This window comes from Aedes aegypti, chromosome 3 (genome assembly GCF_002204515.2).
Source record: "Aedes aegypti strain LVP_AGWG chromosome 3, AaegL5.0 Primary Assembly, whole genome shotgun sequence".
Taxonomy (NCBI): Eukaryota; Metazoa; Arthropoda; class Insecta; order Diptera; family Culicidae; genus Aedes; species Aedes aegypti.
In genome coordinates, this window is record NC_035109.1 from 279,482,158 (window position 1) to 279,506,212 (window position 24,055).

Consider the following 24,055-nt stretch of genomic DNA (forward strand, 5'->3'; position numbering starts at 1 on the left):
AGTTAATAAACGAGAAAGACGTGACCTTCGAGAGGTTTTTTCCCTAGACGGTGTCCAAGAAGGATTACCACCGCTAGCTTTCGCCAACGGGTCCAACGAAAAATCGAAGGCACGGGTCCAAACAAGGATCGTAAAGGGATCAATAGTAGAAAAAATAGTACTGAAAAGTACTGTTTAAATAGCACTGAAAAGTACCGTTTTTAATTTTAGCACTGAAAAGTACTGTTTTATTGCTTTGGGTAGTTTTTAAGAAAACTTCCAAGAGCAGAGAGAATTCGTGTACGCACAGCACGAAGGTACGATGCGCACTGAAATGTAAAACAATATTGTAATCAACTTGACCCCGGCTAGTACCAAACAACACGTAACTATGGAGTAGACCGAAAGGTTGGATGAGAATCACATGAACCATTATATACACTGAAAGGTACATCAAAAATATTCAGGAGGTCATCATCTATAAAGAATATTTCCAGAAGCTAATAATCGCACTTATTTTGCATATGGTGATACCTAATTGCGTATGTCTAGTAGGTATATTTTCTGTCTACACGGTAAATCTTTCGTTCACGTGCTATCGCCTTTCCTAGAATTATATTTACATCCGGTTTCGAAACAATAATTACAACGAGATACTCTCCATTTTCCGCGCTTTATTCGATTTGCAGTACGAATCGATAGCAGAGTGAGATCACTTACAATCAGTGGAAAGCTTGTTAGATCCAGTGGAAATGCAGATGCAGCAAATTATGTCGGTAGTGGAAATCATTTTGTCATTCTATGTGAAATGTCAATAGCTGCACTGCATCGCATCCGATATGATTAAATTTGATTTTATTGTTCATTGCAGTGACCTACTTAAATAAACTTACCATTAAAAAGAAAATTTACAGCAGCAGTACTTACTCTTTCGTCTAGATTGACTCGGTTGATAAAAGTTACATACTCGTATCGACATTTGGCGGTTTGTGAAGTAGATAGAGAATCACTATGGTCGTCAGGGCACTCACCAAGAAAATGACATCGAACCAGCGGTGGTAAAAGTTGAAGTGCAGACCTCCCAGCACTTCGGTAATGATGACCCGATACTCCGCCGGCATGTTCATTCGCATGAGCAGTACCGACGAACAGAAGTACATGCCCATGATTTGCGCCAACACCAGAACGATGATGTTGGACGATTTGCTCGATGATATTTTGTAGAAAAACTGCAATGATACAAGGTACGTATGTAACAGACGAAAGATTCACTAATTTAGAAGTTGTTTTACCTTGGTCAGAGTCAACAGTAAACCACGAATAGAAGTTACGACAATGCAGCCAACAAGCATGAATGACACATGTTGACTCCAGAAGGCAACATCCATGTCGAAACCGCACCAGTGAACAGCGATTTCAATGCCCCTTGTGACAGGATCTTTCTTACCCACACGATCGAAGATGATGTTGATTGTGCACTAAAGTAAACAAGCAAACAAGCCGTTTTAATTTATTAGACTGAGAAAGCCATAAAATTACAATTGTTCTCCCAGTCACAATCACTAATCACAGAGTAAACAGTTTTAATTAAAAAGCTTGAATCTACAACACTCGCCAGAAAATCATTTTCCCGAAATCCATTCCCCAGAATTAACTAATCCACAGAATCTCATTTCCCAGAATACATAGTGGAAAAATATGGACTTAACACAGCAACAATACTAATATATTATAGTACCATTTCAGATATAACATTTATTTCTTATATCTAGGTGTTATCAGTGCCGGATTTGGGTTTCGGGGGGCCCGGGTCAGATCTCTTTACGGGGGTCCTTGGTACAAAATGATCGGGAAAGCTTAGTATTACGAAGATAAGATATTTGGAAAGCATGTACATGAACCCCGTGCGCAAATCGAGCTTGCTGCTCTAGTGCACGCTACATGGGTATAAACAGCCACTAGTTACACATTCTCCTGTGCGCGTTGATAGTCATCATATAAGTTTATTTCCTTTGTAATTGTGAATGTTATATCAAATAGCTTTGTTCAATAGATTTTTATTGTTTAAAACAAGTTATTAGTTTGGCCAGTACCACGTAGTAGGGTAAATGTTGACAATAAACAAAAATAAGGTTATTTTTACCTGATTTGACAAATTGACAGGAACTTACTTACTAAAATAATATTTTATACTTTGTACATCTTTATTACAGTGCACGCTGACATAAAACCAACAACTACAAAGAAAACAAACGTAGTCACGAAGCGTGCACTAGAGCAGCGAGCTCGATTTGCGCACGGGGTTCATGTACACCTGATACCTTTAAGGCCTTTGGGGGACTACTTAGCGTCCACGTAGGGACTTCAAAATTTTACCTGATTTTTTTTTCTTACCAACACGAGCACTTTACAATAACGAACTAAAAACATTTCGCATTTTCGAAAAATAAGGGATGGCCTAGTGCCCAAGGCTAAAGTCTTAGTTACTTGCTTTATAATTTTAATGTTCCGATATTAACAACAGTTTGGAAGAACTATGAACACTTAGATAACTTGCAGATGATGCTCTAGTATCTGTAAATAGCCTATCAAGCGGAAATCCTGCAAAGACCATAGCAAAATTACCTTGATAATCTATAAGCTAATAATTTAAGAATCGGGGAAAATATAATTGTATAAAAATTCTGTAGATTATGGACAAAATTATGATATATTCTAAACTATTAGTGAATATTGCTATATTCAAACGAAATATGTGGATTTGGGTCAAAACTGTAGTTAATTCTAAGCTTTTAGTAAAATTTGATATATTACAAGAAAACAAAGAAAATATTAATACAAATATATAGGACAAATTCAAATGGAAAAGACTACAGTAGAATATGGAAATATCGAAATTCCGGTAGGATTTCAGATAGAATAGCTGCTTCAGTATCGTGATAGCGAAATCAGGAAAATCCACGAATTATCGAGTATCTTCGTCTTTTCAAGATCATTCCAGGACAAAGAGCACTGTAATTTTGTCAGTTTCTCTCCAAAAAGCTGCAACAGCTTGCTATTATTAACCCGCGAAAAGTTTTAAAGTTTTTGATATAACCTTGATGATTTTCATCAGAGAGGATTTTCATTGGAACTGGAAAAATGAGACAAACATCGTATTGAATTAGCTACTCACTTAAAAAAAACATAATCTCATGTCATAATATCTCTGTTAGAAATGGTATCGGATTTGTATTTTCAATTTAAAATCTTTAATCATTAATGTAAAAATAATTCATTGAACAGTATTCACTTCTCGGGGGGCCCCCTCCATCGGGGGGCCCGGGGCATTTGCCCCCTCGGCACCCCCCCAAATCCGGGCCTGGGTGTTATGTGGTAGGCAACACTATCATCCTGATTTGGTAAAACTAAATTACCGTAAAGTGTCCTAATTCAGCGCATTGCCTAATTCCGCGCATTTCGTACAACATTATTTATACGTGGAAACGCACATTTATATTGCAGCAAGTTTATATTAGCATGAGTTTGAATCATAAATAAAAGCTAATAATGCATTTTTTCGCGGCGTAAAAAAAATCAGTGGAGGCCCGTCTGAGTAGACGCCATTTTTTTAATTTCCTTAGCGTCCGTGCTAAGACTGTAGGACAAAAACAAAAGCGATTTCTTTATTGAAAATGTTTTATTTTTTATGCAATATTTCATGGAACTACTTGCTACAGATATGTTTCATGGTGCTTCTATGAAATGTTATCAAATATTAGTATAATTATTGAATTTTATCTTATCCCAAAAAGTATTGCGCGGAATTAGGACACGTTTTTTTTTTTTTTTTCATAATGTCCTAATTCCGCGCACTGTTCTTCGCTGAACAATGAACAAGTTAAACATTAATTAACTCATTACGCGTGGTAAAGATGGACAAACTATGGGTGAAATTATGAAAAAATCCACGTGCTCGGCTGGGATTTGAACCCAGGACTCTTGTATGCTCATGTATGTCCTGGGTTCAAATCCCAGCCGAGCACGTGTATTTTTTTCATAATTTCACCCATAATTTGTCCATCTTTACCACGCGTAATGAGTTAATAAATTTAATAACCATGCGGATTGGATTATCGAACAGCTCAATTTAAGTTAAACATGCTGTATTCGTCTTCACATCTGACCTTGCATCCGATTATGTTTCTGAAAATTATCTTCGTGCATAAATACGTTTCACGTACAAAGCAGAATATCTGGAAAGCCCACTTACAAGGAAATCAGAAGCGGCCGTCTAAAAACCACGTGGTCATTCATGGTGGGAGGAAAAATTTGTCCAAAGGCCAAGGTTCATAAAAATTTAAAAATTGTCGTGTGAACAATATTCTACAAAGGAAGAGTTAGTTATGATAATCCGAAAAAATACCACGTAGTTTATGGAAAATCCCCAAGGATTATACTATACATCTTTGCACACACAATTTATTTAACTTTGTGAACCTCAAATAACATTGCCAATGTGCATTTGATTGCATCTCTTATTTATATTATACAATCCTTATAATCTTATTGAGAAAACAACAAATAGGGGTCTTCTATAAATTACGACATACTATCGGGGAGCATTCAAATATAGAGGGGAGGGGGTATCGCCAATGAGATAGAATGAGCACCCCTTGAAAACTGCATAATTTTTTTAAATTTCATCTGAAATACCATGCAATCTTAAAGGTGACCTAGAAAAGAAGCAACAGGCATGTTATAAGTCAGTGCTCTAATCTCAAAGAAAAAGGAATAAAAAAAACTCGAAAAAATTGCCCATATTGCACCGAATGGCTCTTACATGACCAAATTAACACACCGAGGACGAAGCCTCAAAATCAGTTGGAACGCTAAATTCAACCCACTATATCTCAGCTGTCCTAAGTCCGATTTGTAAAATTTTGGCACCTACAGAAATTTATGGGCTTCTAGATTCATGTAAGATTTTTTAAATATTTATAGGAGCTACTGTTTGGTTTGTAGTATTTAAAACACCGGAGCAAGTCCTTAAAAGAAAACGAAATTTTGCCAATGCCTGTACACAACTTGAATTTCTCGCGATGACCTCTAGATTTTTTTATCGCATGATGATTGTATTAGCGTAACTAAACAATTGGCATTGAATTTTTGATTATTAGTCATTCAAATAAGTGCAATATATTCACAAAACTGCATAGAATACAGAAAAAATACATTTTCAACTATAACTTGAAATTTATCGCGATGACCCAAACATTTTATGATCTTAAAATATATTCATATTTAAGGCCCTCAAATTTGTAGAACACTGATAATAAATTGCTGTACGAAAAACTACAATATTTTCACAATATAGTGAAAAATTCAGGAAAATACAGGTTTTCAACAGTTGTTTTATATTTATCGCAATGACTCATCAGTTTTATAATTTTTAACTTTTTGTAAGTTCATGAGAAACAAATTTTCTGAACATCGTTGATAGTTGTTTGTTCAAAGAACTACAATACTTTCACAAAATCTTGTATAATACAGAAAATTCTTAAATTTCTTCTGCAATTTATTGATTGCCTTTAGATCTAATCGATTTTAAGATTTGAAGCATTGTTAGATATAAAAATAAACGTATTTTAGAACATTTTTTGTTTTTAAAGAAATGCAACAGTTTCACAAAACTGTGAATAATACAGAAAAAATATGATCCTAACAACCGTTTGATTTTTTTGGCAATGATCCATGGGTTTTGTGATTTTAAAATATTCTCATATTTAGGGTTGTCAAGTTTGCACAACATAATCGATGAAATTTTATTGAAAGAACTACAATAACTTCACAAATTACCGTATAATACAAAAATATTCTGTTGCTACCGAAGTTTGAACATTTTATCATCTGTATAATTTTCTAAATTGTTGTGAGTTTTCAAGAAAAATAATTGTGCTCAAAATTACTAGTAGCTGTTCGTTCCAAAAACTACAATATTTCCACAAAATCATGTATAATACAAACACATTTAAAATATCTCCTGCAATTTTGAAATTGCCGCATTGGCTTATAATCTCCACGGTTTAATTTTTTTAAGATTCATATATAAATTGACAGAACGTACCAAAAAACAACAAACGTTGAATGCCAAAACGTCGAAAGGAATAACACATCGAAAAGAAAAAAAAATCGAATTATTTATTCTTTCGGAAGAGAATAATTTTTCCAAGATCATTTCGTTCCCTCCCAATTCCCACCTTTCGACGTTTTGTCAGCCAACTGCAATTCACTGATTGCCTCCAGACCATATCATTTTAAGTCCAAACCCTTAAAATTATATGGTATACTTATATATAAAAGTATTTATAGTTACAGAACATTTTTGGTGATTTTTCCCTCCCCTTGGTTATGTGACCTTGCCGCGATGGGAGGGCATAATCCATTAGCCCATATGATGGAAACCAAAGGCGTAACCTGTAGTGGTGGTATCACATTTTGGCATTTTTTGCTTACAGCCGCGTCATAATTTATATGGCATAGACGCAATAAGATCTCGGATGTGATCCACAAGACATTCTGCGTCATTGATAGAATTGATGCCCATTTCAAATAATTAATCAATTCGAAGTGGACATTAAAACTATTGGTGACGATCAGTTTGCCTTTTGCTAACCTGAATGATCCGTAGCCACTCTTACCATCAGCTAGCTAGACACATCGCATTGCATTTGCCACCGAAAAGTGAATCTTGTAGGAGACTGTAATAGAAGCCTAAGGTAACTTAACTCTTAAATATTCACTATAAAATGACTATGGAAAGTAAGACGCTGAGATCGATCATTAGGGTACACTTGCTAGTTTCCAGAAATTGTTTAACAGACAAGGAAAGTGACTTTTTTCTTTAATGAACGTAAAGACCTGAAACTAACTAGAACTACTACTAAACTGCCTAATTTGGATAAGACTTGACGACTTTTTTTTTTTTTTTTATTAAAGCTTGTGCTCGTGGCCACTACTGTGCCGGAATCAGTTTTATCTGTATCTTCCTTACCGATACAGTTCTATTTTTAACTAATCTATATTTACATTTGCTTTCACTCTCTTCTGCTCTTTTGCTCTCACACCGAGCAGGTAGGAGAGTGCTCTGCTGTTGGTCCAATCGATTTCCATAAGCCATAGTCCGTTGCTCTTTTGCGGTGGTTCGTTTTGCCGTTTTCCTGAGTCGTTTGAGGTTAGCTGCCTGCGAAGTGGGTCAATTTGTCTCAGTCACCATCTGATACTGACGGAGGATGGATGTGCTCCCCTATGCACGGTCCTCCGTGCGGCGTCTTCTGGTGGCTGGACGGTTTATTTTTTGGAGGGGCTGGGAATTGAATCCATGACCTTCCGCTTATGAAGCGAAAGCGTAACCTCAAGGCTACGGACCCCCCTAAGACTTGACGACAATTGACATTTAAGACTCTAATCTTACGTAAAAGGCAGGAGTAATCAGAATAGCACTTAAATGACAAAGTATTCAAAATCATTTCGACTAGACAGTATTAGTAATGACACTACTATTTCGAACAAATTCTGATGGAGCTGGTGATTTTCACAATGCTTCCTTTTCTCAGAAGCAAGGGAATATGGGTATTTTTAAACATTTTTGGTGATTTTTAAAGAACTAAAACATTTCTACAAAACTGTGGAAAATACCAGAAAAGTTTGATCGTAATAACAACCTGAAATTTACCATAAAATTCTATGGATTTTATGATTTGAAAATGTTATCATTTAGAGTTGGCAAGCTTGTATAAATTAACCGATGAAATTTCGTTAGAAAACTTCAATATTTTCGCAAAATATCATGTAATACAAAAATATACTATTTCTGCTCTTGTTTCATATTTATCAAGATAACAAATTGATTTTATTTTTCAAAACCGTTATCAAGTTTTGGAAAAATACAAACTTTCTCAACATTTTTAATGGCTATTTGCTCTAAGAACTACAATATATTTACAAAACCTTGAATAATACAGAACAGACTCTGACTATGGTTGCGTTTTCATAGTAGTTTTGTTTACGATTTGAAATTTTCTCAACGTAATATTAAAAATAGAGCAGTTTTTGTATCTGTTTTCAAAGCACGACAATTACGAAATCTATATAAATAAAAATGGAATGGTGTTTGTATGTCACGAATTGGCTAACGAACGGGTCAACGGATTTGAATGATTCTTTCTTACGAGCGTGCACGGGACTGTCATTTTTTATGGGACGATCAGAAGCATTTTTCAATAGCCTACTTGATGGCAAGACGAAGTTTGCCGGGACCACTAGTTGGTAATATAAAAATTTCTATTGACTCAAAGATTGATAATATTTGCTCAAATCATATCTATATATAATTATGTATTATAATAGAAATATATCAGATTTCCATTTCAATATAATAATTGTGGCAAAGAGTTGTCATTTTCACGATTTTATTTTATTTTCATATATTATACACCATAAATTAACTGAGCAAAACTTATTGTTCCTCCAAAGCATTAAACCATTCTCAAAAAATTGTGAATAATACAGAAAAAATATCTTCAACAGTCTCACTTCATATTTACCGCAAAGAGCCATAGATTTTGTGGTTTTAAACTATTTTCATATTTGAGACTCACAACTACAAATTGTAGCCAAGCCATTATTGTCGCAATGACATAATATTTTAATCTACTTATAATAACGCAATCAATGATATTTTACTTACATGGATGACGGTGTTCAAAAAAAAAAAAGTGAATCCCTAGTTTGCCTTATTTGTAGATTCATGTGCGGTTAGGGCCCATTCACAAATTTCATAACGCTAGAGGGGGTGGGTGGGTGTCTCAGCGATGTTACGGCCCATACAAAAATATAATAACATTCATACAAAAGGCGTTACAAGGGGGTGGGTGGGTGTCCAAAATGGCTAATTTCAGCGTTATGAAATAAATGAATGTGCCCTTATAGAAATGTGTTTGGAATCTATTGTTTGATTTGTAGTACTACAAACACTGGAGCTAGTCTAAAAAAATGAAATTAGCGTTTGTTTGTACACAACTTGAAACTTATCGAACAATGAATTTCAAATTTATATTACCGAACATTTTTCATTAGAATTTGTACATTTAACGAATTACAACATATCCATTATACTGCGTAGCATATGGCAGAAAAAAAGTTTAAAATAATCGCTATTACCCATGAATTTTCTCATATCTAGTGTAATTTGATATTCATTGATTTTATTAATTCAAACCATTTTCATGTTCACGAGAAAAAAAAATAGTACGGGTTAGTTCAAAGAACTTAATAAAATAATTTATTTAAAACTACACTGAGAGGCAAAATAAAGTGCCCACCTTACCAGTTTTCAAATTTCTGTCCTTGATTTGGTTCAAATTAAAGTTAACACCAGTGTTGTTCAGACTCATTTCCCCGAAAATAACATTTTCCGAACTACGAAGCCACGAGCTACTACAACCATGCTCTATCCTTCTAAGATAGAAAAACAGATGGTTAAGCTTGAGTACTGCACACAAAATCGATCAATTTTGATCCCAGAGAGCCACAATTCAAGTTTCGGTGAAATGAAATGAGTGAGTGAGTGAGTGCGAATCATTTCACCGAAACTTGAATTGCGGCCCACCGAGATCGAAACTGTCGGATCCCATGTGCAACACTCAAGCCCAACCACCTCCCCCTCCATCTCGGGAATACAAGGCACAGTTATAACAGTTCATGGCTTCACAATTCGAATTTCGGGGAAATGAGTCTGGTCAACACTGGTTAACACACTTAAATCTTTTTTGATATTTTATTTTTGATATTCTTTTAAAGTTGCACTTATGAAATTTTGATAAAAAAAAAAGAATTTCACTCAAAGAAAAAGAAAATCAATTTGTATTGAAAAAAATAGTGACAAAATAAAGTGCCCACTTCCTTCTTGGCCCCAGAAAAGATGATTTAAGAAAAATAAAGAGCAATTTAATAGTTAATGTGTCCTCCTTAGGCCTTAAGGACTTGCTGGAGGCGCTTCGGCATGTTTTTCACCAGGTTTTGTAGGTGTTGTGGTTCTAGTTCTTCCCAGGCGCGCTCCAATTGTAATTGTAATTGCTCAATCCACACCCTGGCAGACAATTATCCGCCCATCTAGACACGGGCTGGGTGAGGACCTACCAAGCCTCCCCCGTTAACATGTCCTATACCGTTTAGCACACCGGGATCTTCCACAAGCAGGCGCCGGAATTAAAGCGGTCCCACAAGCTTCAGATACATTAAGAAGATATAGTCCCTCTGGCACTATACCGAATAGCGGCCTTCATATCATCACTAGCACTGCCTATCCCGCACGCCAAACAAAATGCCGGAAGTAGCGTGCCGTGTAGAACATCCGATGTTCTACACAGCACATCACCTCCGACACCATGCTCAACGTACAGCAAAGACATCGCTAATAAAAAGCGGAATGCGTCATTCGATTCAGTGCCAGAGGGACTATACTGCCCATAAAAGCATATCAGTCCCATGTTTGCTGGATTTCCTATTCACATGGGACAATTATGCGTTTATGGGCAGTATAAATGTAACGAAGAGGAAATGAAAAGATAGTAGAGATGGTTTGGTTGTTGGATTGCTGAAACGAGAAGAAATAAAGTCATTACGTTAAAACGTGGTTTTTATAGTTGAATAAATGTATCGATAGTTTCTCATCTGTTTCTTTTCCGTGTCGTAGTTGCGTCGATTCTATCCACCTCGAGTTTTGTCGTCTCCGCTCGAGCAATGAGGACCGCGATGAAATGAAAATATAAAAATATGACCATTAGTGTTTATTTATTATTTAATGTGGTTCTCATTTGCTTTTAAATACCTAAGTAACATGTGAACTCTGCCTCTATCAGAAAATTCTAATGAATTATATTTTATTCTCCTGCACTTTCCCTAACACAAAGTATTCCTATTTAGTAAGACATTTACAAGTGCAAAAGCGCAAATAAAAGTGTGGGACCTCATCGAATCATGTTGATGCCCTCAGAGCACTCATTCTTCGATTTGCGAAAAATGAGTCCGCTGAAAACACCGACCCGCCTCGACGCAATCGCGCACCTCTACCAACGCCTCCGCACATGTAAAAACTTCTGCGATAAACCTGTGGTGTGAAAGAAATGCGCAATATTATTTTAATTTCAATCCTAACTGCATGACCCGTAGGCTCTATGCGTATGATTGTTCATTATTTTAGCTAAATATACCAGTTATTCCTGTACATCAGAAGAAAAGAAAAACGATTAAGAATATCTTGCAGCGTAAAGTTTAAGTGATCAAATATTAATCCTTTCTTCGAACCTAATTTCATTATACATTGGGTTATGCTATGCTTCGCGTGTGATACGAACAATTAGATTTATCAATATAATGCATTAGCATCCAAACAAATACCCTAGAAAATTTTCTTATTGTCCGACAAACATTTCAAAACAATTACGAACTGCAAAAATTCAACGGTAACTTTACTCAACAAAGCTTTCATTTGATCACCCTTAAAATACACAGTCATCAGTAGACCATGCACTATAATATCCTCCTAATATAACGCAGAGCTAAAAATCCTCTCTTGCGTTACCCAATCTGAACAAGAAAACATTTTCAAATACTTCCCATAATTTGTGCACGGCAAAACAGATTCCACTTTCTACGTAATGTAACCTAGTATGAACAGCTGCCCAACTCTCCAGACCTGCGCCCTCCAAGATCCAAGGTGCTGCTGCCTTACGTTCAAAACTTCTTTCCTCAAAGTCTGTCTATCAATTCCGAACTCTATTGCATACTACCATACCAATCAGACCCTATTCCTGACAAGACACAGAGTCATAACCCCAATGTGATGGATTTACCCAGTAAATCCACAACCTTGTCCTAACCCCTCTTACGTTTCGCTATCCTCGAAAGTCACCCATATTGATGCTTGGCAAAAAATATCAGTATTCAATCCACAAATCCCAAATTACACCACATTACGTTGGTCCGTTTGGCGTCGCCGGTGGATACCTGTTCTGACATTCGTTTCTTTTAAACTCCATTTCAACCATGTCCCTTCACTTTATCAATACGAATGTTGACGAATCACGATAATCTGAAGATCGTGACCAGAACGGAGGTAGGATAAATCACTAGGGACCAACTACCACCTATTATCATAGCCAAATCATGGAACTTCTCTAAAAAAAAAAGGTTGCCAAATATTACGATATGATTATGTTTACTTCGGACAGCCGATTAAAAGGAAGACGTTGATTGAAATGTTCCAATATAAGAGAACGCACAGAAATCTCGTGGAATGTCTATGTAAAGCTAGTTCAAAACATAAAAATGGGGTATAGGTCTATCCACATAAGAAAGTTTCTAAATACTTCATTGAAGGATTCCGTTTGATTTCGCCCGTAGAGTTATCCGATGTCATATGCGATTTTCTTAAAAACAAATAACGAGCGGTGGAAATTCTACAGAGCAGAAATGCAATTGCAATCCCATTATGTAAGAACTAACATTGGAAATGTTGCAGTTATAATGTTGTCAAATCATTTCAACAAACATAACTGAACAGAAGAAAATTCAAGTAACAAGAGTAAAATTTTCTTTGTTTACCTGTTACTTATGTTATTGTTCATTGGGACGCCTTAACAAATATCAAAGGTAATATATTTGGTGGGAGTCAAGCTAAAAAATATACACGACCTCATTTGTTTTAATTTAAAGTCTCTAGAATATGAAGAATCCCAACTATGCGAAATCCATTACCCACTTGCCCCACGGTACCTTAGTAGTTTATCTTAAGTTTATGTTTGTTTTTACAATTCTGGTGAGCTTCCCAATGTAGTGTTGACTCCAACCGATCAATAAGTTTCGATTACGTACTAGCCGAATCGGGGTTATTCTAAAAATCGCCTCGCTAGCCGTATATCACTCCAATTTCTAGATGTAATAAATTTAGTGAAAAAATAATGACATTTCAACATATGGTCAAACTTGCCTGACGAGAATTTCACCCCAAAACTTTAAATTTCTATTTATTAATTATTTAAGAATAGAATTCACTTAAATATTCCAAAAAAATACCTTCCTTGCTCATAACACGTATTGAACTATCTATGCTCCATATGACATACAGCTATGCTCCTGTCCATACGTCACTGATAGAAGATATACGTCAGTTTGCGAGATCTCGGTGCTCACACTATCCAGAATCGGTCAGTAGAGGAACCTGAGAAGAAAATTCTAAAGAACCTGTGGAATACTCGCATAAGAGTTTCTTGGAGTTTTTTTTTACTGCAGCATCTAGAATTCTGCACCTGAATTCACTGCACGCAGAATCACGAAAAAATGACTTCAGATTTAGAGATCACTTTGATTAAAATAATTCGATTGGAAATAAAGGCTTCTCAGAGACTTATTTTAAAATAGTGACCAAGTCTCTAAAGATCTTGTAGTCCCGCACAAGGATGGAAAAAAATCTTCTCTAGCGACCAACAACACGGTATTTGAACGATCTAAGAGGGCCGTCGCTCTTGCAGCAGCATGATTTGAACGCCTCACAACGCGCGCATTGTACCGACATATGGAGCATCCGATGCAATGTTTGTCGCGGGACAAAGAGTTTATCGGATGTTGTTACAAGTAGCGATCAACTTGAATCATGGCGAACTCGCGCTATTATTTTTCGTTAAAACCATGACCGAATTATTTTAGAAACACAAACATTATATCCGAAGGGAAATCAACAGTTAAAAATTGAACAATCCCCAGAATGATAAAACTATGGCTCGCGAACACTTAATCGCTAGCCCACATGCAGAACAATGCATTAATCGCGGAGCGAAGTTTGTTGTGATATCTTAACGACAAAAGGTTAATCGTTGTTGCTATGATCGCACGATAAAGAACAACCGCGATGCATCGTGGATTTTGTCATGATCACTAGATTTCCATCCTTGGTCCCGCATAATCAGTTGATTTACAATCAATTTGTATTATTTTCGAATTCATTACCCATATTAATTCAAGCGTGTGCTAGAATAAGGGCGTAAGTCGCATGGTCGATTTATCTTCATCGATCCTCTCTTCTGTGAATCAAGATGACAAGACGCAAGTTTGTCAGCATTTTTTCACTTCAGGACGCAAGATTGCATCGCTGCATATTCTAGGGGTAGTCGGGGCGATTTGGCCAATGGGGTGAAATGAGCTCCCCTTGAAAACTGCATAAATTCTTGAAATTTTATCTGAAATAACATGCAATCCTAAAGCTGACAAGGAAATGAAGCAATAGACATGCTACAAGTCAGTGTTCTAAACTCAAAGAAAAAGAAAGAAATTAAATTCAAAAAAACTGCCCTTATTGCCCCGAATGGCTCTTTCAAATTTCATCATTTTAGAATGATGAAATTTGACTGTTATAGTTCTTCCCAGGCGCGCTCCAAGGCTTCAAAATAATAATTTTTGTTGGTAACACCAGTTTTGTCAACCCTGGCATCGAGAATCGCCCACAAATTCTCGATGGGGTTGAGGTCTGGGCTTTGTGGAGCCCATTCCAGCGGTTTAATCCGACAAGGTCGGAAGAAAGACTTGGTCTTCTTGACAACATGCTTCGGGTCGTTGTTCTAGAGAAATATGAATTTCTCTTCAAGGCCCGTCTGGATCAGCGAAATCTCCAGATTTTCCCGCAAGATGTTGATGTAGGAATCTGCCGTCATTATTCCGTCGATTTTCACGAGGCTTCCTACTCCACCCCATGAAAAACACCCCCAGACCATCACATTTCCTCCTCCATGCTTCACCGTTCCTTGGATGTGGCGATTCTCGATGCCAGGGTTGGGTTGGGCGATTCTCGATGCCAGGGTTGACAAAACTGGTGTTACCAAAAAAATTATTATTTTGAAGCCTTGGAGCGCGCCTGGGAAGAAGTAGAACCACAACACCTACAAAACCTGGTGAAAAGCATGCCGAAACGCCTCCAGCAAGTCCTTAAGGCCAAAGGAGGACACATTAACTATTAAAATGCTTTTTATTTTTCTTAAATCATCTTTTCTGGGGCCAAGAAGGAAGTGGGCACTTTATTTTGTCACTATTTTTTTTTTCAATACAAATTGATTTTCTTTTTCTTTGAGTAAAATTCTTCTTTATCAAAATTTCGTAAGTGCAACTTTAAAAGAATATCAAAAATAAAATATCAAAAAAGATTTAAGTGTGTTAACTTTAATTTGAACCAAATCAATGAGAGAAGTTTGAAAACTGGTGAGGTGGGCACTTTATTTTGCCTCTCAGTGTAAGAACTCTCTTGTAATTTAATAATTTTTGCAATGACTTATATTTTATGTTTCGCATAAGAAAGCAAGAACATTTTTGATGCTTTCTATCTTATGTTTCTCTAATCACTGTTTCAGGGCTTGATTTTAAAACCATTTCCATACCCCTTTTTTAATCTATTTTTATTTGGTTCTGAAGGTATATACTTTGCACTACCATGTAGTAAGTTAAACAGTAAGAATCAATCAAACCAGCTATATTTCAATAAATGTTTGAACATAAATCATCTTAAGAAATCAGCTTCAAAATACTATCATTCTATTCTTAAAAGAACTACAATCACAATTGAATGTTAAATACAGTAACAAAGCTTTCTTTTTGTTGTGCTATAGGAAACTTACAGATAATGTTTAACCTCATCGTACTGTTTACTATCACCGTAATTTTCCTATTTCGCAGGAGAAAGAAATAGAGTGCCATGGTGCACATATGGTTCATTCCGCTCATTTAAGGGAAGTAATGTGTTCGAATGTTCATTATAAAATAACTATTGAGTCTATCAATACTATTTTTATGTCACAATGCAGCTCCAAGTATAGATGGTCAGCGTTAATATAGAAATTAGTTGAAAAACTTTCATGAAAATATTTAATTGAAATTGTTACTGCATCTAAGTGTTCCTATTCCCACTCACGGTAAACATATTTCGTGACAAACATACTGGATAAAAACCATTACATAATTAGAATTTCGTTATTTATCCTGCTAATTTTATGGTAAAATTATACCTACTTCAGCAATAAAGAAATATCTATATAAATAAAAATGGAATGGTGTTTGTATGTCACGAAATGGCTTGAGAACGGGTAATTGGACTTACATGATTCTTTCACTGTTGAATTCGTCCAGAGCTCCGACGTGTTTGTGCGAAAAAAAAAGTTTAGGAAAGTCTTCGGGATAGTAGGGAAAACGGGAGAATACTAATCTGTCATTTTCTACACGGGACTTGCATGGCGTTTTTCAACAGCCTACTTGATGGCAAGACGAAGTTTGCCGGGACCACTAGTTATACATAATTATTTTTTTTAAATGAGCGGTTATTGAAACATACAAAATAACTACTGATCCAATAGCCGCTCACAACGTCTTGTGTTTTTAATATAAAAAATATTGTTATCACATAAAAATAAAGTCACGCGACTTCATTTGAAAGTTGTTAATATTGCTGAATATATACACTCTATGTCTAAACCAGCAGATTATGCAAATCGAATGTACCACGGATTTTTTTCCGCTAAAGTTCAGTAATTGGGTTATGTTTTCATAATCAGAAAATTTTAAAACATTCCATCGGTGAAATTTTTAGTTTTTCTATGCTTTAGCTACCTTTTCATATACAGCGTATGTAAATCAACGAAAATCGCGTTTTCCTACACATTTCAGCCCATACAAAATGTATGGGAAAAATTTTACCGATAGAATTTTTTGAAACCTTCCGATTATGAAAATATAGCCCAAATACTGATATCTAAAGGGAAGAATCCAAGGTACATTCGATCTCTATAATCTGCTGTTTTAGACATAGCGATTTGTTGATCTAGAAGGCAATCAATAAACTGCGAAAGAAATTTAAGATTTTTTTGTATTATACAAGATTTTGTAGTTCTTTGAACAAACAGCTATCAACGATATTCAGAGAATTTGTTTCTCATGAACAAACAAAGAGTTTAAAATTATAAAACTGATGAGTCATTGCGATAAAAATAAAATTACTGTAGAAAACCTGTATTTTTCTATATTTTTCACTATTTTGTGAAAATATTGTAGTTTTTCGTACAGAAATTTATTATCAGTGTTCTGCAAATTTGATGACCTTAAATATGAGTATATTTTAAGATAATAAAATGTTCGGATCATCGCGATAAATTTCAAGTTATAGTTGAAAATGTATTTTTTCTGTATTCTACGCAGTTTTGTGAATATATTGCACTTATTTGAATGGCTAATAATCAAAAATTCAATGCCAATTGTTAAGTTACGCTAATACAATCATCATACGATAAAAAATCTAGAGATCATCGCGATAAATTCAAGTTGTGTACAGGCATTGGCAAAATTTCGATTTCTTTTAAGGACTTGCTCCGGTGTTTTAAGTACTACAAATCAAACAGTAGTTCCTAAAAATATTTCAAAAATCTTACATGAATCTAGAAGCCCATAAACTTCTGTAGATGCCAAAATTTTGTAAATCGGGCTTAGGACAGCCGAGATATAGTGGGTTGAATTTAGCGTTCCAACTGATTTTGAGGCTTCGTCGTTCATGTAAGTGACGAATACCTTAGGCGGACAAGTGCCTAAGCAATTTATTAGCTTTTTTCATAAATTTAGGATACAAAAAACAAACAGCAACAAAAATGGAGCATACACGGTCAAAAATAATGAGGATTACATGTCATGTAAATTTAAGTCTGAAATCATGTAAACAATGTGTTATATGTCATACTCAGGATCCTGCTGGATTACATGACATATAATTGATGTTTACATGACATATCAAGTAAATATGCATGATATTCCACGCTCCAATTATGTGCATTATATGTCTCAGAAATTTACACGTTTCGTTCGAACTGTGTAAACAACGAAACTTTTGGTCCTTGGATGCTCTAAAAAGTGCTGTAAACATGATGATTTTAAGGTAAATGAGCGTTCGAGAAGCAGTCACAAGATATGATGTACAGTCACCTCTCCATAACTCGATAATGAAGAGACCATAGAGTTAGGTAAATGTCGAGCATACTTCAAGACCGCATTAAAAACCCTCGAGCTGGCAAGCCAATTGTCAAGAACTACCAACGCGGTGATTTCCCGAAAACATTCCCACCTGAATACAAGCAACCGCTAGCGCAACATACGACTGATATGGCGAATCGATGTATGGCGCTGATCAAGACTGACGTATGTTCTCGCTAATATGCTGCATACGCAGTACATCATGCAAAGATTAAACCCATAAGGCATATGCTGTCATACGAAGCACCCCTTGGCCTTTCTGTGGATTTAGTATAAACTTTCATGGTGCAGATCATAGTGTCCGAGCATTTACACGGGATGAATAGAAAAAGTGGGGCGAATAGAAACAAAGCGACCTACAGTTACAAATGCGACTATTATGTTTTTTTCTCATTAATTCAATAGCATTATAGTATTACTAGTTTATCTTCAAATTATAAAGTTTGCTACTTTTTACATAAAACAATCAAGAAGAAAATATTGAAATCTCAACCATTTTCGAAAGCTTGAAATATCTGGCATTTTTGTCGATTTCTAACATGATCAAAAATTGAAATTGTTCTAAATAATTTGTTTTCCTCGCTAAGTAAATACATTTGGATATTTCTTCAGGATGTAGTTGAAAGTGTTTATTTTACCATTAAAATGAAAAAAAAAGTATTGATATTTACTAAACAGTTTTTCTATTTGCCCCATTGTGGGGTGAATAGAAACATACACCATTTTCATAAATCTTTGTGTGATATAATTTTTATTTTTTAACAGCAATTGGGATCTCAGTAAAGGAAGAAGCGACCCATAATTGAGGCTAATAAAATTGGTTTTTATCCACACGGATTAAGTAGTACACATGTCGGAGAGTGTTTCTATTCGCCCCATTTTACGGTAATCCATTCTTGGGAATGGATTGCTGGCAAATGCTTCATTATGGGGAACGATTTTCTGGTTGTACATTATTTTGACAAAATGGCATACAATCATTCACTCGATACTTACGATAAAGATCTTCCACAAGCAATATAGGCTGAAGAAATGTCCCAACACGTTGAAATACTTCCCCTGCAAGGTACCAGCCCACCGTTCTCTCTCCTGCATATTCTTCATCGAATGAGCTTCTAAGAAGAGTTGCCTTGATAGCTCTTCGAGAGCTGAAATCTCCAACCTCAATTGTCCGATATCTGTAATGTAATAAATATTATTTGTATTATTGCCTGCTTCAAAAACTTGTATGGAATCTTACTTTCAGCACCCGGAGGCCTCTGCGTCACACTGCTGATCATACCCCAAATACCGGGCTTGGCATTCGGCTTGGTTCTCCTCCTATCCAGAGCAATGCGCTTTTTCTTCACCAAAATCATGTCCATCGTTTGCATCAGCCTTCGTTCGATGTTCGTCACATCACTCTGCGACACAGGCCTTATAAAGTAGGACATGCTCGTGTACGGATAATTCACGGCACCGAATCCGGACAGGACGGCCATCACCGTAACTCCGACCACTCCTATACGGGACACTGCTTGCTCGATTGTGAAGATTCCTTTGCTCACGCTCAACAGCGGGAATGGATCTCCGATTCGCCAGAACACATACAGATAGCAGAACCAGAGAACCGTGCTCAACGGTTGCACCCATCTTTGAGGTACTGAAATAGAAATAACAATAAAATTAACTTTTCAATAGTTCATTTTAGAGACTGAGATTATGAAAATGGCGACTTCAAAACTACAAGTATTTATCCAAAGATGCCTAAAAACTAAAATACGTTTCTTATAATCATGAGGGTCTTCCTTAGCTGAGTGGTTAGAGTTCACGGCTACAATGTAAAGCCATGCTGAAAGTATCTGGGTTCAATTCCCGGTCGGTCCAGGATCTTTTCGTAATGAAAATTTTCGTGACTTCCCTGGGAATAAAGTATAATCGTATAATCTGCCGCACGATATACGAATGCAAAAATGGCAACTTTGGCAAAGAAAGCTCTCAGTTAATAACTGTGGAAGTGCCAATGAGAACACTAAACTGAGAAGCTCGCCTTGTTCCAGTGGGAACATTATGCCTGAAAAAAAGTCTCTTAAAAGATACCTGCGGATAATAATTTCAGAAGTCGCGATTTCCACGGATAAAATTTCGAAGATTTTGTAACAACCCGCAATTAAATTAACTTTTCAACTCGTTTACCCCTTAACAACTCACCTATCCGAATGTTGCTGATTGAAGAGTACACTATCACGTAGGGGATCAACGCAATGACCATAAAAAGCAGCAACGTAAGGCCCAGCCTCCAGTGGAAGTACCGGGAACTGGAGTCCAAAAACCCGATAATCTCAAATATGATCAGCTCAAACATGGTCAGCGACAGGGCGAACGTGATGGAGAATACCAGCTGCACGAACACATGCCGGATCTCGTAGTTCCGGAACAGTTGCTTCACGAAGAATATCCATCCTCCGATGAAGAAACACACCTGGAAGCGATCGATAAAGCCGGTTAGAAGACAAAGTTGCCATATAAAACACCGATCGGATACAAACCTGCGATATCAGAATTATCAACGTGTCTTCCAGGAATCCCATTGTGCAGCGAAACCTCGTTCAGGTGGAGAGCATTATTTAATGGAATGGATTGTTTGATTTACAATGATTAAAGCGTTAAATTGATAATAAATCAGTTTTAAATTAAATTGTGCACCGATGACCGCACAAAAACAGTTTCGATTAAAAGGATTGTTGACGTTTTTTGACAACAAGAAACGTCACCCACTGCAATCAACGACATGGACATGAGATATCTGAAAGACTGGTAATATTAGCTCTGTTCAACGCTTGGAAACGGCTGTTATCTGCATACACTCAAAAATATCAATATTCATATTATGGCTTATTTTCACTCATTTAAGATCTAAACAGCATTTATACATAGCATATTGTACATCCACTTGAATATTGGATTATCCCGGCTATTTATAAGACTGCTCTAAACAGTCGTCGGGAATCAAGGGTCATCTCAATGTATTTCATCCATATCGAACAATGTGGCCGATGTTGTTGAAGCACATAATTATGATAACTATACATACCTTACGCAGATAAACTATTGCCATTTATTGTATTGTTTCAATAAATGTGTATTTTGAGCGTTAGAAACACTTATCACAGGTTGAATTATGTTTAGTGAAACATTCTTTTATAAACATTCCATCAGACCACCCCTCAACTTCCAAGAGTGAAACCGGCAGCTGAGTGTCAACAACAGCTGTTTTGGAAATCTGACTCGACGCCCACTCTGCTGTCCTTGTTGCTCTACTTGAAAGAGTAGGACTGCTTGTTTGCGCGCGAAAATCTTCTCACTCGTTGTTGCTGGCAAATCTGACAACGATTGTTTCACCGACCGTTTGAAACGAAGACTGTTTCAAACGGTCGTGAACAGTTAGGAACTGAACGGTCAATATTCTACTGAATATGCATTTTTGGGCTTTATTTTTGAGTACATTATTGGTATTTTGAAATAAGCATTTAAATGAGTATTTTGTAAATCTTCACAGTTCGGAACCCGCCGTTAGTTTTTTTGGCCTACAATAGTGAGCTACACACTTAAACAGACATCCTGTGTTCGGTAATCAATTTTAACGAAACGGTTCGGTAATCATCTGAAATACCGATTTTTCGGTAATTGGCCATGTATGGACCAAAATTGCTGACCGTTGGTAATTTGCAATCGAGCTGTCAACTTTTTTACTGTATAGTCTGTAAAATTGCTATATCACTGAATACGGTAAAATATTTAACAGATGTTTCGGTAAACGATGCGAAGGGTTACCGACATCGGTAATGTACCAGCCGGAAACGTCAAAGCCAGCATCATGATTGACTTTGTTGGCGTGTTAATTTTTCTTGTACATTTTCGTCGAATGTAAAACCAGATTCCTGATTTTTAAACGATGTTCTATTGGCGAGGTGGTAAAAACAGCTTAGCATATGGAAATACAATTCATTAAACCTAATTGTCGGTGTAAACTATCACTTATTTACAGGCAAAATTGACTTCCGATCCAGTTCCTCCTGCTTCTCAGCGTCCAATTGCAAGATTCAACACCATAGCAGCAAAACGACATCGCACCGACAAATGTTATAACACCTACAAACTGTGGTTATTCATCTACGAACGAGCTAGTCTTATAGCCAGACTGCTAGAACAGGCAATCATGAATGCTCTCCTAAAATCTATTTATGTTTGTTCTGTATAGTTATGATAAAATTGAAACGAATAAATAAGTGTGAATGTGCTTCTTATTCATCCAATGAATACAGGTTCCAAAAATCAAAAAGGGGAAAAAATAATTCGGTTGACCAGATTTACAAATATTCGGTAATGAACTACCGAAAAGACGGTAAATTTGACAGCTGTGTCTTTCAATGCCATTTACAGACCGTTCGGTAATTTTTTGGTTTACCGAACTGACAATCGATCGTTCAGCTGTTGAGATTTCGGTAAACGAATTACCGAAGTCGGTGATTTTTACCAAGTGTGAGTTTCCAGAATTTAGTTAGATTAATATTGGAGAAGAAAATAGGTAAGTCTTCATATATATAGACCAACAGTAAAGAACCGAATTTTCCTTCTTTTTTCGTTGTTCTACACAGCTACGATGTTCTCCGACGAGGACATCAAGATAACATGACAAAAAAGCCCCACAGAGTACATGATTCCACCACAGAATAGACCATTTCCGTCAAAAAATTTTGTTTGCTCATGAGCTTTCTTTCAATTTAGTGGACAAACTTCCCTAAGGAACCCATATGGTTGTAACCCCTAACTATTGAAAAACAATGAAAAACTGGCGGCACGACAGTTCGCCCCACGGTCCTTTACATTTTATTTCTCTCCGATATTTATCAGGCCCCTTTTTCCCCTATGATTTTATCTCCACGTTGTGGTGAATTTTGATCAGCTATTCCTCCGTGGTCTCCACTCAAGCTTCTGGATTTACTCCCATGATTGAAATTTACTCAGGTGGCGCAGATCATTGATGCGTGACATTAGTTCTCTTTTTCACTCTTTCGTTATTCTTATGCAGAGCAAATAGTGACGTCAGTCGGCAAATAAAAGAAAGAAATAGTGACATGCTTCAGTGATTTGCACCACCTAAGTGAATTTAGAACATTGGTTTCATCTTTGTTGATCTTTGGGTTTGGATGCACTACTTGTTCCTTTTTTTGGTAATGGTGATGACTGCAAACCCCATATCCGTCCCGGAAACGACCTATCTATCTTAACAGGTTCCATCATCGGAACCTTAAAGTTAATTCCGTGCGCAAACATATTTCCCCGTTTTATTTTCAAGACCCCAAACAAGTGGAAACTGGAACCATCAGGAAGAGAGCGAAGGCAGCCATCGTGACGGAATTCTTCACGAACAGATTAAAGATCCCCTTCTTATCTTCGTAGGAAGTTGCCGTGGTGCTCAACCTGAAAAGGTCCCTACTCTATCCTGGGTATGCGGTCATTGGAAAATTGGCGACGAAAAATTTCACTGTGTGGCAGCATATCGTCTTTTAAGCTATTTGACCCCAATTTAAAATCCGGAACATTTCCGCTTTCGAGGTTGCAAGAGCTGTTCGATTAATATATTATTTGATTCGGATTCCACCCGGCTTCCATGGACATCCAGGAATAAAAATGATATGCTCCCACGCAGTGATATCTTCGTGCCAGTTTGCCTCCGGCCACAAAACCACAAGAGAGCAGGAACCTATCGCGGATCATCCGGCGCACCACGGCAGATTCGCGCAATGAGGTGAATGGGTTATTTGGAATGGGATTTCAAAGATGAAGATCAAATTTGTCCAGCTGCAACGACGGCCATTTTTCGTGGAGTACTTGTGATTTTGGTGGCTGAGCGCATAGAAGTAGCACGCTTAACCAGATTCACGCATCGCATGTGTTTTTGTGATCTACAGAAAATGAGGCAACGAATGCAAAAATGTCT

General features: G+C 36.6%; 1 protein-coding gene across 1 annotated transcript; it reads right to left on the bottom strand.

Annotated features, from left to right (window-relative positions):
- Positions 1–480: 480 nt before the first annotated feature.
- LOC5576952 (Golgi pH regulator) lies at positions 481–20,811 on the bottom strand. Its single transcript, XM_001662997.2, has 6 exons — positions 20,601–20,811; positions 20,263–20,533; positions 19,313–19,714; positions 19,069–19,250; positions 1,272–1,457; positions 481–1,208 (listed from the first exon to the last, which is right to left on the bottom strand). Exons 1-6 carry the CDS (start codon positions 20,640–20,642, stop codon positions 939–941), a joined length of 1,353 nt encoding a protein of 450 aa, XP_001663047.1. The 5' UTR covers positions 20,643–20,811; the 3' UTR covers positions 481–938.
- Positions 20,812–24,055: the final 3,244 nt, after the last annotated feature.

What these genes read in the sequence shown, in the direction of transcription:
- LOC5576952 (XM_001662997.2), bottom strand. Translation starts at nt 20,642, where the DNA reads ATGGGATTCCTGGAAGACACGTTGATAATTCTGATATCGCAG. An exon ending in GCTTGTGGAAGATCTTTATC is followed by an intron (nt 1,458 to 19,068) that starts GTAAGTATCGAG and finishes TGTTTACTTTAG; the next exon opens with TGCACAATCAACATCATCTT. An exon ending in TACTGTTGACTCTGACCAAG is followed by an intron (nt 1,209 to 1,271) that starts GTAAAACAACTT and finishes GTATCATTGCAG; the next exon opens with TTTTTCTACAAAATATCATC.